Source organism: Oratosquilla oratoria, chromosome 12 (genome assembly GCF_046742065.1).
Source record: "Oratosquilla oratoria isolate Oo_2021 chromosome 12, ASM4674206v1, whole genome shotgun sequence".
NCBI classification, from domain to species: Eukaryota; Metazoa; Arthropoda; class Malacostraca; order Stomatopoda; family Squillidae; genus Oratosquilla; species Oratosquilla oratoria.
The window spans coordinates 1,334,192-1,351,724 of NC_134788.1; the positions used below are offsets into that span (position 1 = coordinate 1,334,192).

Consider the following 17,533-nt stretch of genomic DNA (forward strand, 5'->3'; position numbering starts at 1 on the left):
GCCGCGGCCGCCCGCCCGCCCGGCCCGCCCCCGCCCCCCCGCCCCGCCGCGGCCGCCCCCGCGCCCGCCCCCCCCGCGGCGCGCTGCGCCCCGCCGACCCGCGCCCCGCGGCGCGCCCGGCCGCGGCCGCGCGCCCCCGCGCGCCCCCCGCCCCGCCCGCGCCCCGCCCGCCGCCGGCCCCCGCGCCGCGCCCCCGCGCCCCGCCCCCGGCCGCCTCGCCCGCCGCCCGAACCGCGGCCCCGCCCCGCGCCCGCGCGCCGACGCCGCCGCCCCGACACGCGCGCGCGCGCCCGGTCCCGCCGCGCCGCGCGCCGCGCGCCGGCCCGCGCGGCCCCCCGCCCCCGCCGCCCCGCCCCGCCGCGCGCCCCCGCGCGCGCCCCGGGCGCCGCCCCGCGGGCGCGCGGCCCGCCGCGCCCCCGCCGGCGCGCCCGGCGCCGCGCCGCCCCGCGCCGCCGCCGCCGGCGACCGCGCGCGCCCGGCGCCCGCCGCGCCGCCGCGCGCGCCCACGACCGCCGGCGCGCCCGGCGCGCGACGCGCCGACCCCGCCGCCGCGCGCCCCGCGCCGCCGCCGTCCCCCGCCCGCCGGCCGCGCCGCGACACGCGCGCGGGGCGCGCGGCGCGCGGACCGCGCGCGCGCCCGCGCCCGCCGCCGCGCGCCCGCGGGGCCCGCGGGAACGCCCCGGGCGGCCCCGCCGCGCGCCCCGGCCCCGCCCGCCCGCGGCGCCCCGCCCGCGCGCCCGCGCCGCCCCGCGCCGCGAGGCGCGCGCCCGCGCGCCCCGCCCCGCCCGCCCGCCCCGCCGCCGGCGCCGCCCCCCCGGGCCTCCGGGGCGGGCGCGCGCCCGCGCCGGGCCGCGCGCGCGCCGGCCCGCGCCCCCCCGCCCCACCCGGGCGCCCGGGCCGCCGGCCCCGCCGCGGCGCCGCGCCGCGCCGACCCGCCGCGCCGCCGCCGCGCCCGCCCGGACGGCGCGCCGGGCCGCGCCTCGCCCCGCCGACGCCGCGCCCCCGCCGCCGCTCGCGGCCGCCCCCCCCGCCCCCGCCCCGCGCGCCGGGCCCCCCCGGCGGCCGGGCCCGGGGCCGCCCCGCCCCCGCCGGCGCGTCCGGCGCCGCCGCGCCCCCGCCCCGCCCGCCGCCCGCCGCCGCGCCCGCCCGGCCCCCGCGCGCCGCGCGCGCCCCCGCCCGCCCGCGCCCGGCCGCGCGGGCGGCCCCCCGCCCCCCCCCGCCCCCGGCGGCGCGCCGCGGCCCGCCGCCGCCGCCCGCGCGCCGCGGCCCCCGCCCGCGCCCCCCCGCCCCGCGCGCCCGCCGCCCCCGCGCGCCGCCCGCCCCGCCGCGACGCGGCCCCCCGCGCCGCGCGCCGCGCCGCGCCGCCGACCGCGCGCGCCGCCGCGACGCGCGCCCGCCCGCCCGCCGCCGACGCCGCGCCGCCCGGGCCGCGCGCGCGCCCGCGCCGCCGCCGCGCGGCGCCGCCCCGCCGCCGCCCCCGCGCGACCGCCGCCGCGCCGCGCCCCCCGGCGCGCGCGCCGCGCCGCCCCGCCGACCGGCCCGCCCCGCGCCGGCCCGCGACCCCCCCGCCGACCCCGCGCGCCCCGCCCGCCCCCGCGCGCGCGCGCCGCCCGGCGCGCCGCCGACGCCGCGGGCGCGCCCCCCCCCCCGCCGCCCCCGCGCCGCGGCGGCCCGCCCCCCCCCGGCGCCCGCCCCGCCGGCGCCCGCCCCCGGTGCCGCGACCACCCCCGCCCCGCCGCCGCCGCCGCGCCGCCCCCCGCCCCGCCCGCCGCCCCCCCCCCCCGACGCCCCCCGCCCCGGCCCCGCGGCCCGCGCCCCGCCCCGCGCGCCGCCGGCCGCCGCCGCGCCCGCCGACCGCGGGGCGACCGCCGCCCCGGCCCGCCCGCGCGCCCGGCGCCCCCCGCCCCCCGCCCCGCGCCCCCGCCGCGGGCGCCGCCCCGCCGACGCCGACGCCCCGCGCCCGCGGGGCGCCGCCCGCGCGCCGCCCGCCGCCCCGCCGCCCGCCCCCGCCGCCGCGCCCCCCCCGCCGCCGCCCCGCGCCGCGCCCCCCCCGCCGGCCGCGCGCCCCGCGCCGCCCCCGCGCGCGCGCCCGCCCGCCCCCCGCCCCCGCCCGCCCCCGCGGCCGGACGCCCCCGCCGACCGCCAACGCCCCCGCCCGGCGCCCCCGCGACCGGCGCCCGCCCGGCCCGGGCGCCGCCGCCGGCCGCGCCCGCGCCCGCGCCCGCGCCCGCCGCGCGCCCGCGCCGCGCCGCGACCCCGGCGCGCGCGCCGCGACCGCGGCGCCGCCGCCCCCCGCCCGCCGCGCCGGCCCGCGCCGCGCGCCGCCCCCCGGCGCGCCGCCCGCCGACCCGCCCGCCGACCCCCCCCCCGGCCCCGCCGCCCCCGCCCCGGCCCCCCGCGCGACGCCGCCCCGCGCGCGCCCCCCCGCGCCGACGCGCACCCGCGCACCCCGCGCCGCCGCGCCCGCGCCGCGACCGGCGGCGCCCCGCCCCGCCGGCCCGCGCCCCCCCCGCCCGGCCCCCCGCCCCGCCGGCCCGCCCGCGCCGGCCCGCCCCGCCCGGCGCCGCGCGCGACCCCCGCGCCCCCGCCCGCCCCCGCGGCGCCGCCGCGCCGCGCCCGGCGCGCCCCCGCGACCGCCCGCCGACGCGGCCCCGCCCCCGCGACCGCCCCCGCCCCCGCCGACGCGCCCCCCCCGGACCCCCGCCGCGCCGCGCCCCGCGCGCGCCGCGGCGCCGACGCCCGCGGCCCGCCGCCCCCGGCGCCCCCGCCGCGCGCCCCCCGCCCCCCCCGCCGCCCGCGGGGACGGGCCCGGCGCGCCCGCCCCGACGCCCGCCCCGCGCGCGCCCCGCCCGCCGCCGCCCCGCGCCGCCGGCCCCCCCGGACGCCGGCCCGCCGCGCCCCGCCCGCGCCGCCGGCCCCCCCGCCGCCCGCGCGGCCGGCCGCCCCCCGCCGCCGCGCCCCCGCCGCGCCGGCGCCCCGCGCCGCGGGCGCCCGCGCCCGCCGGCGCCCGCGCCCGCCCGGCGCCCGCCCCCCGCCCCGCGCGCCGCCGCCGGGCGCCGCGCGCCGCGCGCCCCCCCGCGCCCCCCCCCCCCGACCCCCCCCGCGACCCCCCCGCCCGCCGCGCCCCCCCGCCCGCCCCGCCCCGCGCCCCGCCCGCCCCCGCGCCCGCCCCCCGGGCCGGGGGCCGCCCGGCCCGCGCCGCCCGCGCCCCCGCGCCGCCCCCGGCCCCCCCCGCCCCGCCCCCCGCCCCCGCGCCGCCGCCGCGCCCGCCCCCCCCGCCCCCCGCCCCGCCCGCCGCCCCGCCGCGCGACCGCGCGCGCGCGCCGCGCCCGCGCGCCCCCCCCGCCGCCCCCGCCCCGCGCGCCCCCGCCCCCGCGCCCGCCCCGCGCCCCCCCGCGCCCCCCGCGCCGCCGCGCGCCCCCGCCGACCGCCCCCCCGCGCCCCCCCGCCCACCGCGCCGCCGCCCGACCGGCCCCGGCGACGCGCCGCGGGCGCCGCGACCGCAGCCCCGGCCGCCGCGACCACGCCGCCCCGCGCGACGCGCGCCGCGCGCGCACGCCCACGCGACGCCGCGCCCCTCGCGCGCGCGCGCGCCCGCGCGCCCGCCCCGACGCGCCGCGCGCCGGCTCCGAGCCGCCCCCGCGACGCGCCGCCCCCCGCCCGCCCCCGCGCCCCGGCCCGCGCCGCGCGGCGCCCCCCCGCGCACGCCGCCCCCCCGCCCCTCGACGCCCCCGCCCCCGCGCGCCCGCCGCGCCCCCCCGCGCCGCGCTCCCCCCGCCCCCCGGCGCGGCCGCCCGGCACCGCGCCCCCCCCCACCCCGCCGCCCCCGCGCCCGCCCGCCGCCCCCCCCCGGCCGCCCGCCGCCCGCCCGCCCCCCGCCGCGCGCCGCGCCCCAGGCCGCCCCCCCGCGCGCCCGCGCGCGCCCGACGCGCCCGCGCCCCCGCGAGCCACGCCGCAGCCCCGCCCCCCCCCCCGCCCGCCCCCCCGCGCCCGCGCGCCCGCGCCCCCGCCACACCGCGAGCCACGCCCACGACGGCCCCGCCGGGCGCGCCCCCGCGCGCGCGCCCCGCCCGCGCCCGCCCGCCCCCCCCCCCCCGCCCCTCCGTCCGCCCCCCACGGCCGCCCCGCGCCCGCCCGCGTCCGCCTCGCGCGCCGCCCGCCCCCCGCGCCGCCGCGCCGCGCGCCCCGCCGCGCCGCCCGCCCCCCCCGCCGCGCCCGCGCCCCCACGCGCCCCGCGGCCCGCCCGGCCGCCCCCGCACCCGCGCCCCGTCGCCCGCGTCCCGCGCCCCCCGCCGCGCCCCGCCCCCCCGCCGCCGCTCCGCGGCGTCGCCCAGCCCCGCGCGCACCGCGCAGACGCGCGCCGCGCCCCTCCCCACGCGCGCCCGCCGGACGCCCCCCGCCGCCGCGCGCCGCCTGAGCCCGGCCCGACCCGGCGCGCCGCCGCCCCGGCCGCGTCCCAGACGCGCGCCGCGCGACGCGCGCCCGCGCTGCTACGCGCGCCGCCTGGGGCCGCGCCGCCCGCGCGCGCCGCCGTAGGCCGCCGCCCCCGCGCGCCGCCCCTGCCGCGCGGGACCGCGCGCGCCAGTGCCCGCGACGCCGCCGGAGCGCGCGACCCGCGAGCCGCGCGCCGCCGCGCGCCCCCGCGCGCCAGGGCCGGCGCCCCGCCTGCGCGCCGCCGTCGCCCGCCCGGCGCGCCGCCGCCCCGACGTCCCCGCGAAGCAGCCCGCCGCCGCGCCGCGGCGGCCCCGCGTCGCGCGCCCCCGCGCGGCCGCCCGCCGCGCGCGCGCGACCGCGACGCCGCCGCCGGGCGCGCCGCGGCGCCGCGCCGCCTGCGCGCGCGCCCCCCCGCGCCGCGACGGCGCGAACGCCCGCGCGCCGAGCCGGCGCCTGAGCGACGCGCCGGCGCCCTCGCGCTCGGCCCGCCCCGCACCGCGCGCCGCCCGCGCCCGGCCGCGCCCCCGCGCCGCGCCACCGACCCCGCGCGCGCCGCGACCCGAACGCCGCGCCCCCCGCGCGCCGCGCGCGCGGCCCCCGCCGCGCGCCCGTCGCGCGGGCGCGCCCCGCGCGCGCGCCGCCCGCCGCCCGCGCGACCGCGTACGCCCGCTCGCGTGCCGCCCACCGCGCCGCCGCGCCCCGAACGCCCACGGCCCCTCGAACTAGTGCGCCCCGCTCGTCGTACGCGCCGCGCTCCCGCGCCGCCGCGCCCGCCCGCGACCCCCGGCCCCCGGCCTCCGGCGCGCCGCCGCGGCAGCGAGGCGCCGGTGCCACGCCCCGCTGTGCGCCCAGCGCGCCGCGCGCCCCGCGACGCCGCCGAGCGCTCACGCGCATGGCGCCCCCGTCGCCCGCTGGCGCCGATAGTAGCGACCCGCGGGACTGAGAAAACGCCCACGCGCCCGCCCTGCGCGCGCCTCCCCGCTTCCGCCGCGCGCTGCGCGCCAGCTCCCCGCGCGCCCGCGCGGCGCCCCGCGCGCCGCGTCGCGCGCGCGGGATGCGCCTGCGAAAGGGGCCCCGCGCGCCCGCCGCGGAAACCGCGCCGACCGGGCCTCTCTACCCGCTCCGCGCGCCCCGCGCGCCCGCGCGCGCTCGAGCCTCACTCCCCGCGACGGGCGCGCGCGCGCCGCGCCCCGCGGCTGTCGCCCCCGCGGGCGCGGCCCGCGAGCCCCCCGCGCCCGGCGCGCGCCTCGCGCCCAGCGCGCGAGACCGAGCGCTCGCCGCTCCGCACGCGAGCACCCGCCACCCCGCCGCCGCCTCCGCCCCTCCCCCGCGCCGCGCGCCGCCCCGCGCGCCGCGCCGCCCGACCCGTCCGCGCGCACACCGCGTCCGACGTCCCGACCCGCGCGCCGCCGCGGCCTGGCGCGCCGAAAGAACGCGACGCGACCCGCCGCGTCACGCCCGAAGCCTGGCGCGCGACGTTACGCCGCCGAATAAACAAACAGGCGCGCCGCGCCGCCGCGCCCGCGCAGATATCGCGCGCGCGCCGGCCGAACGCGCGCAAGCGCGCGCGCCGCGCAGGCATGCGATAAAAACACCGGCCCGAACGCCGCGCGCGCGCGCCCTCGCCCCGCGCTCCCTGCCCGCCCCCGTGCGCGCCTCGCCGCGGCGCGCCCGCGCTTTCCCCCGGCGTACCCCCGACGCGCCCCCCCCGGACGACGCCGCCCACGCCCCGAGCACCCCCTCCGTGCGCCGCCGGCTAAGCACGAAATAAGGCCGCGCCGCGCGCGGAACGCCGCGTATCGAGCCGCGCGACCCGCTCGCGAATCGCCGAGCCGCGCGCCCGCGCGCCGCAGGCGCGACGCGCGCGCCGGGCGCTCCGCATGTATCGACGGGCGCCGCCCGCGCCGCGCGCGCGTTCCGCGCGAAGCGAAGCCGCCTGGGCCGCGACGCAGACCAGGGGAGCCGCGCCGCGACGCCGCGCGACGCGCGTACCGCGGCCCCGCGCCGCGCCGCCAACGCGCCGCGCGCGCCGCGCGACCCCGCGCCCCGCTTGGCGCGGCCCGCGCCCGAACGCCCACGGGTCCCGCCCGCCCATCGCGCGCGCGAACGCGCCCCTCGTCCCGCCGACCCCCCCGCCGCGCGACGCCGCGCCGCGCCTCGCCCGTCGCGCCCGCGCGAGCGCCGCGCTCCGCCGCCCCGCGCGACCGTCCGCGACGCTTCCCGCCCGCGAGTCGCACGCGCCTCAGCACCCGCCGCGCCCCCGGACTCCGACTCGCCCTCGCCGCGCCAGCCCGCAGCTGTCGAACGCTCCTCGCGCCGCGCCGCCACCCGCAGCGCGAACGCGCGGCGCCGCAGCGGCGCCCCCGCCAACCGCGCCGCGCGCGCACCCGCGCCGCGCGCCCCCGGCCCCCGGCCGCGCGCGCCCGCGCCCCGCGCGCGCTGCGCCGCGCCCGCCCCGCGCGCCCGCCGCGAGCTCCGACCGCCGTAGGCCCCGCCGCGCGCGGCGCGCCCGCGCGCCGGGGCCGGGCCCGCGCACTCCCGCGGAGCCGCCGCCCCCGCGCGCTCCGACGCCCCGCGCGGCGGCCGCCCCAACGCCTGCCCGCGCGCGCCCGCGCTGGGCCGCCGCGCCCCGCGCGACCCGCGCCGACGCGGCGCGCCCCGCGCTCCGCGCCCGCGCGCGACGCCGCCCCGCGCGAGCGCCCCCGCGCCCGCGCCCTCGACGCGGTGCGCCCCGGCGCCTGCCCGCTCCCGCGCGCGCGGGCGCGCGCCCCCGCGCTTCGGGGCCCGCGCCCCGCGCGCCCCGCGCGGCGCGCCCGCAGCGCCCCGCGCGCGCGCCCGCGCCGCCCCCCGCGCGCGCGCGGCTCGCTCCGCGCCGGTCCGCCACCGCGAGCCCGCCCGGCGCCCCAACCGCGCCCTCCGCGCGCCCCGCCGCCCCCGCGCACCCCGCGCCCCCGCCGACGCCCCCCCCCCGTCGACCCCCCCGGACCCCCCCCCCCCCCCCCCCTCCCCCCCCGGCGGAGCCCGCGCCGCCGAGCCCCCCCCCCCTCCCCCCGCCCCGGCCCCCCCCCCGGGCCCGCCCCCCCCCCCCCCCGCGCCCGCCCGCGCGCCCGACCCCCCCCCCGCGCCCCCCGACGCCCCCCCCCGCCCCGCTCCCGACGCAAGCGGCGCCCCGCGCCCCTGCGCCGTCCGGCGCCCCCGGGCGCCGGGCGGACCCGCCCGCGCAGCGCGCCCGCGCCCCGCCCCCACCCGCCCCGCCGCCCCCGGCGCGCCCCGACCCCCGCACCCCCCACCCGACGCGCGCTCCCCCCCCCCCCCCGCGCCCGCCGCGCCCGCCCCCCCCCCCCCGCCCCCCCCCCCCCCCCCCCCCCCCCCCCCACCGCACCCCCCCACCCCCCCCCCCCCCACCCCCCACCCCCCACCCCCCCCCCCCCCCGCCCCCCCCCCCCCCCCCCCCCCCGCCCCCCCCCGCCGCCGCCCCCCCCGCCCCCCCCCCCCCCCCCCCCCCCCCCCCCCGGCCCCCCGCCCCCCCCCACCACTCCCCCCCCCCCCCCCGCCCCCCCCCCCCCCCGCCCCCCCGCCCCGCCCCCCCCCCCCCCGCCCCCGCCCCCGCCCCCCCCCCCCCCCCCCGCCCCCCCCCCCCCGCGCCCCGCCCCCCCCCGGCCCCCCCCCCCCCCCACCGCCCCCCCCCCCCGCCCCCCCCCCCCGTCGCCCCGGGGGCGCCCCCCCCCCCCCCCCCCCCCCCCCCCCCCCCCCGCGCCCCCCCCCCCCCCCCCCGCCCCCCCCCCCGGCCCCCCCCGCGGGCCGGGGCGCCCCCGCGCCCCGGGGGGGGGGGCCCCCCCCCCCCCCCCCCGCCCCCCCCCCGCCCCCCCCCCCCCCCCCCCCCCCCCCCCCCCCCCCCCCCCCCCGCGCCCCCCCCCACCCCCCGCCCCCCCCCCCCCCCCCCGCGCCGCCCCCCCCCCCGCCCCCCCCCGCTGCACTCATCCCACCCACCCCCCCCACCCCCCCCCCCCCCCCCCCCCGGCCCCACCGCCCCCCCCCCCCGGCGCCCCCCCCCCCCCCCCCCCCCCCACCCCCCCCCCCGCCCACCCGCCCGCCCGCGCCTGCCCCCCCCCCCACCCCCACGCCCCCCCCCCCCCCCCCCCCGGCCCCCCCCCCCCCCCCCCCCCCCCCCCCCCCCCCCCCCCCCCCCCGCGCCCCCCCCCGCCCCCCCCCCCCCCCCCCCCCCCCCCCCCCCCCCCCCCCCCCCCCCGCCCCCCCCCCCCCACCCCCCCCCCCTCTCTCCCCCCCGCCCCCGCCCCCCCCCGCCCCGCCCACCCCCCCCCCCCGCCCCCCCAGCCCCCCCCCCCCCCCGCCACCGCCCCCCCCCCCCCGACCCCCTCCCCCCGCCCCCCCCACCCCCCCGCACCCCCGAGCCGCCGGCGCCGCCCCCCCCCCTCCCCCCCCCGCCCCCCCCCCCCCCCCCGCCCCCCCCACCCCCCCCCCCCCCCCCCGCGGCCCCCCCCCCCCCCGCCCCCCCCCCCCCCGCCCCCCCCCCCCCCCCCCCCCCCCGGCCCCCGCCCCCCCCCCCGCCCCCCCCCCCCCCGGCCCCCCCCCGCCCGCCCCCCCCGCCCCCCCCCCCCCGCCGCCCCCCCGCCCCGCCCCCGCCCCCCCCCGCCCGCCCGACCCCCCCCCCCCCCCCCCCCCCCGCCCCACCCCCCCCCCGCCCCCCCCCCCCCAGCCCCCCCCCCCCCCGCCCCCGCCGCCCCCCCCCCCCCCGCCCCCCCCCCCGCGCCCCCCACCCCCCCCCCCATCCGCCCCCCCCCCCTGCCCACCCCGCGCCCCTCCCCCCCAACCGCCCCTCGCCTCGCCCGACCTCCCTCCGCGCCGGATAACCCTCCGCGCCCCCCCCCCCGCCCCCCGCCGATCCACGCCGCAACCCTCCCCCCCTCGGACCCCGCCGCGCCCCGCCTACCCCCCCGCCACCCGCCCGGCACCCCACCCGCCCTACAACCCCTCCCGCGCCCCCCCCGCCCTCCCCCCCAGCCCCCCCCTCCCCTCCCCTCTCCCCACCCCTCCCTCTCCCCTTTCTCCCCACTCCCCCTCCCCTCCCCGTCTCCTACCCCTTCCTCCCCCTCCCCTGCCTATCCTCACCCCCCCCCCCCATCCCCCCCCCCCCCCTCCACCTCCCCTTCCCCCTCCCCTCCCTCTCTCTCCCCCTCCCTTCCTCTCCTCCTCCCCCGCCCTCCCCGCCTCTCCTCCCCTCCCCTCCCTCCTCCCCCCCTCTCCCCCTCCCTCCCCTCCTCTCCCCCTCCCTCTCTCCCCCCTCCCTCTCTCCCCCCTCCCTCCCTCCTCCCCCCTTTCACTTCAAAATGTTTCAAAAGAGCTTTCCTGAGCTAAGAAAGGAAAAGTGACCTTCTCTTTCTCTCTCCAGGTATTTATTGACGGCACTTTGGAGGAGCCCTGCACTGCCTATTGTGCAGGCGGAGGTTCCTCTCCATTTCAGGTTGTGTGGGGGTGGGATTGGGGCTGGGGCGGAGACTCTAAGAACGGTTTGGAGTTTGCATGTCCAGGTTCCTTTCCATTTCAGGTTCTGTGGGATGGGGGCTGGGGCAGAGACTCCAAGAACGGTTTGGAGACTCCAAGAACAGTTTGGAGTTTGAATGTACAGGTTCCTCTCCATTTCGGGTTCTGTGGGATTGGGGCTGGGGCGGAGAACTCCAAGAACTGTTTGGAGTCAACAGAATGTGGCAAGTGGCCCTTGGTGGTAAATGGAGACCTTACAGTACACAAGAGATGTGAGGGATGACTCGTCATCCAGGAGGAGCCAAGATAAGAGGGAGGGAGGGAGAGAGATGGGGTGGATGGGAGTGGAGTATGTGGGGATGGAATAGGCGGGAGTGGTTTCTATGCCTTTGTATTTTGGCTACCTCCCTTGTGAGGGGGAAAAAGCCTTTAGTATATGTTTGTATGTACCTTTTATGTTAACTGTGATAAAAAAAAAATCAGCCATCATATTTCCATGAGCAGCATATTAAAGGTCAAAGAGCCACGGTTTGGCCACCCCTGGTATATAGAGACCTAATGGCAATATCTAAAATCTCCCTCAGGTGGACACCTTGACCTTCCAACCTCCATCGGACGACCACGGGGACAGGCAGAGCGGCGGTCCTCCTTCGCCAGAATCCTTGGTGATGGACTTGTACTCAAGCTGGGAGGAACCTACCCTGTCAGAAGAGCACCTGTTGGAAGGCGAGGAACCGCAACATGAGGAGCCGCCACCTTTGGACATGAATCTCCCGGATCGTAGCGGACAGACGGCTGCAGTAGATGATTGTTCCGTTACAGAGAGTCGTGTGGCATACGAAGAGCCAACTACGAGGGATGGGAGTACTGTTTCTTCTTCGGATATCGTGCTGCTCCAGGAGGAGGAGGAGGAGGAGGATGGAGTACAGCCACAGGCTTCATCCCAGCCCTCCACAGTACACCCTCGTCCCTCTGGGTCCTCTCCACAGCCGTGCATGCCGACACACCAGGGGTATATTACGACAGGTCAGCCTTGCCCCCCTCTACCCAACCCCGTCGGATCACCCTCGCACCCGTGCCCCCTGCCACCTCTGCTACACGTGCCTTCGTCCCAAGGGTATGCATCATCATTCCAAAGTTGTGTGTCACCCCGATTTCAAGCTCCTCTCCCGTCACACCAACCGTACGTGTCCCCACCACCGCCACTTGTTTCACTGCCTCATTCTCACGTGTCACTGACTCAGCAGCTCCCACCATTGTCTTCAGTCCATTCCTGTGAACCTCGGTCCCGACTGTGCTCGTTGCCGTCTCGGCCAAGCGGAGTGTTGGCCCAGCAGTGTGCACAAGAACCATCCCAGGGACTTGTCGTCCAACCGTCCCATCCACCTGGTGTCTCCCCACCATCGGAGACCTGCTCCTCTCGAGTGCGATCCACATCCCCGTGCCAGAAGGCCTCACCAAAGACAGGTACAACTTCAAAGGGAAGAAGGGACCAGGCAGACACTTGACTCATCCTCAGAGACCTCAGGGTTTTACCAAGGAACCACTCTTTGGCTGGCACGGGGCACCTACCGCAACAGTGACCCCAGTCTCAGGAGTCAGCGGTAACGAAAGGCAGTCTTCCGAAGTGTACCGTACCGTACAAGAAACTGGATTGGAGGTCAGGTGAGTCGTACCTTTTTCTACACCACAGGTTCTTCCCTTGAGGTTAGTTACGTTTCATCAGTATACGATATATATATATATATATATATATTATGTGTGACTAATAATTTGACATAGCCCGAAGGGATTTCTCTCTGTCATCTCATTTTCTGCACTTTTAGCAGGATCAGAGGAGGGATTGAGGAATTTAGTGAAAGAATTTGGGAAGGTGTAGGGTGAGTTGAAGCAAAGGCATGATTCATTAGATTCCATGCTACAAAGTCCACTACAGGGCCCTTCCTAGCCTGCTGATAGGGGGCAAGTTTGTGACGTTAAACCATATCATCATTGCTGTCTCATAAGCTGGACTGGATTAAACCGCATAAGTTTGCCAATTTGTGGAAGGGATTGAGGGTATTGCAAATCTTCATCATTCTTGTCCTCGAAACTCATTAACCCACTGTCGAAGAATGAGATAAGAAATGTTATGAGACTGAAACACTTGGTAGCAAACTCCAAGCTTTATTCAACAAAATAACGGCTCTCAGATCTATAACATAAACAGACAAAATATCTAGCGTTAGCCATACAACACATTAACACAACATAAACAATTTATGACAAACATGCAACACAGCATGAACACAGTACATAACAGGACAAAATAAACACACATAAACTTACACATCAACAGAGGAACTGCAAGAGGGGAACTACACTCGCCTGTGGTGCGACTGTAACTAACAGTACACAGTGATACCAAACATGAAAACAGTTACGCCAGTGTTGCCAGTGTACAATAATTACTGCCAGTGTACAATAATTACCACATTCTCCCCTCCTAGAAAAATTCAGCATTAACAGAATGGATACCATGTCAGAAATATCAGATTAGTCCCATCCGTAACGATCGGGGGGCTTTGACACGCGAGTCGACCTCCTTAACTCAGTGGGCTCAGTGAATGAATGAGAGTCATGATTAGTATGAGGCTGTACATCTTGTGTTGTGGGTGAACCCGGAGTCTCTATATTTCCTGGTGCCTTATCCGGGTAAGTAAGAGTCGTCGGACTCTCAGGACTTGGAGCTAAGTCACGGATAGACACAGTTGACTCACGCCCGTCTGGATATTTGACACTTGCGTACATTGGGTTCACATCAACAAGTTCTACCTGATCAGTTAATGGTTCGTGTTTGCTAGACCTAACATGCCGCCGCAATAACACTTGCCCAGGGGTCAAAAGCCATGTTGGTAATCCATTTCTGAAACTAGAACGTCGTTGGAACCTGAAGAAATGCTCATGTGGAGTCTCATTGGTTGCAGTGCATAAGAGTGATCTTATTGAATGCAAAACCTCGGGAAGCACCATCTCCCAGTGTTGGTTCTTCAAACCATGAGATTCAAGTGTTAAAACAAACAGCCTTCCAAATAATCCCGTTGTACCTCTCAACCTGACCATTACCTATTGGGTGATAAAGTGTTGTTTTACTTGTTGCAACTCCCTTCTGAGAAAGGTACATCTTCAGTTCTTGAGAAATGAAAGAAGGACCTTGATCTGAATGAATGAAACTCGGCATTCCACAAAGACTGAAGATAGACTCAAGACATTTGATTACTGTTTTTTAATTCATATTTGAACAAAGAAATGCAAAAGGAAAACGCGAGTATTCATCAACAACTGTAAGTATGTACTTATTGTTTGTGGTGGAAGGTAAAGGTCCTTTGAAATCAATACTGAGGCGTTCCATCGGCTGTGTGGCTTTAATGAGGACCCCTTGTGCTGAACGATGGAATTGTGGTTTTTGCTGTGCACAGACTTTACAAGAAGCACACACCTTTTTCACATCATCTGTTGAGAAGGGGAGGTTTTTAGATCGCACAAAATGCAAAAGCCGAGTTACCCCAGGGTGGCAAAGATTCTCATGAATGTCTGTAAGATTCGACATTGGGAAAACAGAACAGCAGTATGCACGAGACAAGGTATCCGGCGCAACATTCTGTTTCCCGGGACGATATTGTATCGTATAACTGAATGATGCCAGCTCAAGCCTCCACTCTTGTATCTTGTTATTCTTTATCTTGGTTCTTTTTCTGTTATCCAACATGAACATTACAGAGCGCTGATCAGTAATCAGAGTAAAATGTCTTCTGGCTAAGAAATGACTCCACTTGCGAACCGCTTCAATAATAGCTGTAGCCTCCTTTTCTACAGCAGGATAATGCAACTCACTTCCCTGAAGCGTTCTTGACATGAAAGCTACTGGCCTGCCACCCTGGTTCAATACTGCTGAGATAGCGACCTCTGAAGCATCACACTCCACAACAAAAGGAAGGCTCTCATCCACAGACCTTAGAGAAGCATCCGTAAGCTGCCTTTTTCAAGGTGTTAAAGGCAGCTAGTGCTGATTCACTCAATGGAAAAGTTTTTGTGTTTATCAAGGGTTGGATTTTATCGGAGAAGCCAGGAATCCATTTAGCATAATATGCAAACAACCCTTGAACTCTTCGCAAAGACCCTATATTTGTGGGAGGTGGTAATTCCTGGAGAGGACGTAATCTGTCAGGGTCAGGCCTTATGACATTATTACCAACACAATGCCCAAGAACATTGATTGTAGGCACAGACATAACTGATTTAGATTCATTGAGGGTAAGCTTCCGTTCCTGAATAACCTCCAAAAATTTCTTAACATTGCTATCATGTTCATCCTGAGTTGATCCAGCTACAGTAATATTATCTAGATATGGGAAAGTATCTTTAAGACCCTCATCTCCAACTAACTTATCCATAGCTCTCTGAAATACTGCTACTCCATTAGTGACACCAAATGGGACTCTGCAAAACTGATATAATTTCCCTGCACCCTCAAAAGCAGTGTACTTCCTCTCACTCTCTTTAATGCTAATTTGGTGGTATGCGCTCTTCAAGTCAAATGTGGAAAACACCTTGTACTTTGCAAGACTGTGCACCATGTCCTCTATCCTTGGAAGGGGATATGCATCTAGTTCTGTGTACTGGTTGATGGTTTGAGAATAATCAATACAAAGTCTCTTTTTGTGCCTGTCAAGTGGATCTTTTACAACTACGACCTGTGCTCTCCATGGGGATATGCTTGGCTCAATGATACCTTCAGATAGCAAGCGTGATAACTGGTCACTTATAAACAACTGATCATCTTCACTATAGCGTCTGGATTTAACTGCAATTGGTTTACACTGTTGGGGTAAGTTCGGAAACAGTGAAGGCTCCTCAATATCAGCTGTTGCCAAGGCACAGTTACTAGTTACCCTTAAACTTGGTTTATTTCCCCCATACTGAAAAGTTACACTCTCGTGCTGCTTTTGAAAAACATGACCCAAGATCACATCACAACATAAATCCTTTAAAACCCCTAGCTGAACACATGGATAATTCTGATTGACATGACCCAAGTCTACCGTAACATACCCAGGGGAGCTAGTATTCAAAGATGCTGATGCCATTGAAATCTCCTTGCTTGCAAGAACTACTGTCAGCTTTAGTTTCTGTGCCACTTTCTCACTTATGAAACTATCCGAACTGCATGAGTCAATTAATGCTTTCAGTGAATGACCATTGACAGTGATGTCTGTAGCTGCATGTGAAAGGTTCTTTGGAAAAGTGGCAGCAAGTGTGAGCAGAGTGGGGTTATACAGTGTAGCAGTAGTGCTGTCAGAAGTCTTAGCCTTGGATCTACAGACTTTGGCAAAATGACCTGTCTTACCACAGTTGTTGCATGTAACAGCACGGGCAGGACAACTACTCCTACCTGTAATATGGAATGCATTACCACAAAAATAGCATTTCTTCTTTGACGAATGTGCAGCAGCGACAGTCGAGTCCACAGGTGATCTTCTTTCTGCCTCTTCTTTCGTTGACTGCGGTTGTTGGTCATCACAAGGCTGTCCTTGCTGTCCTGGAACTAAAGCAGCTGCATGAGGAACAGGCAAGGAAGACGTGTAGGAATCAGCATTACGCTGGGCAAGATCCAATGTACGGGCCTGACTGTACCCTGCCTCCAGATCCAAGGACTTGTTTTCTAGCAGGCGCTGACGAATAAATGCTGAGGCAATACCGTTAATAAACGCATCACGTACCATCTCCTCCCGGTATTGTTCAGCTGTGACTGCCTTAAAGTTACAACCCTTGCTTAGTTTATGTAACTCTCTCAGAAATTCATCAAGGGATTCACCTGACTGCTGTCGTCGGGTTGCCAAAACATGCCTTGCAAAAATCTCATTCGGTAACTTGACGTAAACACTCTCTAGTTTTGCAACGGCACCTTCATACGTAGCACAGTCTTCGATGAGTTCGTACACACTCGGGGATACACAGTTCACTAGAGCCTTCAGCTTGTTGGGTGCGGTCTCTCCACTCTCCTCCATGAAGTTTTGAAAGGTTCGGTGCCAGTGTTTCCACTCCTTGGCCGCCGTAGGAGAGCTGGGATCCGTGTCCAGTCGACATGGCTTAAGCAGCTTAGCCATGACGAGTATTTTGTTGAATAAATTGTTATGAGACTGAAACACTTGGTAGCAAACTCCAAGCTTTATTCAACAAAATAACGGCTCTCAGATCTATAACATAAACAGACAAAATATCTAGCGTTAGCCATAAAACACATTAACACAACATAAACAATTTATGACAAACATGCAACACAGCATGTACACAGTACATAACAGGACAAAATAAACACACATAAACTTACACATCAACAGAGGAACTGCAAGAGGGGAACTACACTCGCCTGTGGTGCGACTGTAACTAACAGTACACAGTGATACCAAACATGAAAACAGTTACGCCAGTGTTGCCAGTGTACAATAATTACTGCCAGTGTACAATAATTACCACAAGAAAGACCGGAGATCCATATATTTTGATCACTATCTGTGGTCCTCTTCATTAGATCGATGAAGGAGACCACAGATAGCAGTCGAAATATACGGATCTTCTGTCTTATCTCGTTCTCCGACAGTGAGTTAACAAGTCTCATTTTACAAATGTGCTGCTACATTATGTCTTCCTAATTCTTGACCTTCTTGTGGTTCTCTGTACAGCACGAGCCAAAAGCTGAGCCACACCAAAGTGCATTTACATTGATTTGCGAATCTGCATGGTTCTCATAAGAACATAAGAATGAAGGAGACTGCAAGAGACCATGAGGCCTACACTAGGCAGCTCTGTATCCATCTCCACCTGTCATCCCCATCCATAAAGTTGTCTAACCGTTTCTTAAAACAACTGATAGTTTCAGCACTCACTACGAGGTTACTAAGTCTATTCCATTTGTCGACCACCCTAATAGTAAACCAATTCTTGCCTATTTCCTTCTGAAATCTAATTTTGTCCAGTTTATAACCATTACTGCGAGTCCTGCCCTGTTGTTTTGATATGATGACCTTGTTTGCATCACCCTTGTTAAAGCCTTTGATCCACTTGAACACGTCTATTAGATCACCCCACACTGCGTCTTTCCAGAGAGTGTAAGTTAAGGTGCCTTATAATTCTTGTGGTTCTCCGTACAGCACGAGCCAAATCCTGAGCCACAGGGAGGTCCGTTTGTACCAGCAGAATCTTCGACTGGAGTGGGACAACTTGGAGAAGAGGTACTCGACAAGTTCCTCCACGGACCCAGGGCACAGAGTTCTACAGAGCTATCCTATGGTGGGTTGTTGACTTATCTTGTATCAGGCATGATATTCTTCAGATTTAAATCGGAATTCCGATTTTTTTCTTTTCCTGACAATGATCTCGATTTTTTGTCATTAATTCCTGATTGTCATTAATGATTTTAATAAATGATCTTGATAAAAAAAAATTGTGGTCGAATGATTTTTGGTTGATGTGAAGTTTTGGGCGATTCGTATGTCGGCTGTACCTGTGTGTAAGCGGTTTATTTTGTGCTGGCCCGCAAGTGATTCGTTTTGTGTAG

The 17,533-nt window shown here is 71.8% G+C and overlaps 4 protein-coding genes across 10 annotated transcripts in view; 2 read left to right on the forward strand and 2 right to left on the reverse strand.

Moving 5' to 3' along the window:
• LOC143030887 (uncharacterized) overlaps nt 1–17,533 on the forward strand; it is a 485,211-nt gene that overhangs the window by 464,800 nt on the left and 2,878 nt on the right. The window lies entirely within an intron of this gene.
• The window catches only part of LOC143030886 (uncharacterized), a 241,205-nt gene that overhangs the window by 164,204 nt on the left and 59,468 nt on the right, over nt 1–17,533 (reverse strand). The gene's annotated exons all lie outside the window — the stretch shown is intronic.
• On the forward strand, nt 10,182–11,580 carry LOC143032023 (uncharacterized). The gene is made up of 2 exons (XM_076196493.1): nt 10,182–10,208; nt 10,521–11,580. Exons 1-2 carry the CDS (start codon nt 10,182–10,184, stop codon nt 11,442–11,444), a joined length of 951 nt encoding a protein of 316 aa, XP_076052608.1. The 3' UTR covers nt 11,445–11,580.
• On the reverse strand, nt 11,926–17,050 carry LOC143032024 (uncharacterized). Its single transcript, XM_076196494.1, has 4 exons — nt 16,307–17,050; nt 13,929–16,172; nt 12,527–12,963; nt 11,926–12,040 (listed from the first exon to the last, which is right to left on the reverse strand). The coding sequence occupies exons 2-4, from the start codon at nt 16,080–16,082 to the stop codon at nt 11,926–11,928; spliced, it is 2,706 nt and encodes a 901-aa protein (XP_076052609.1). The 5' UTR covers nt 16,083–16,172; nt 16,307–17,050.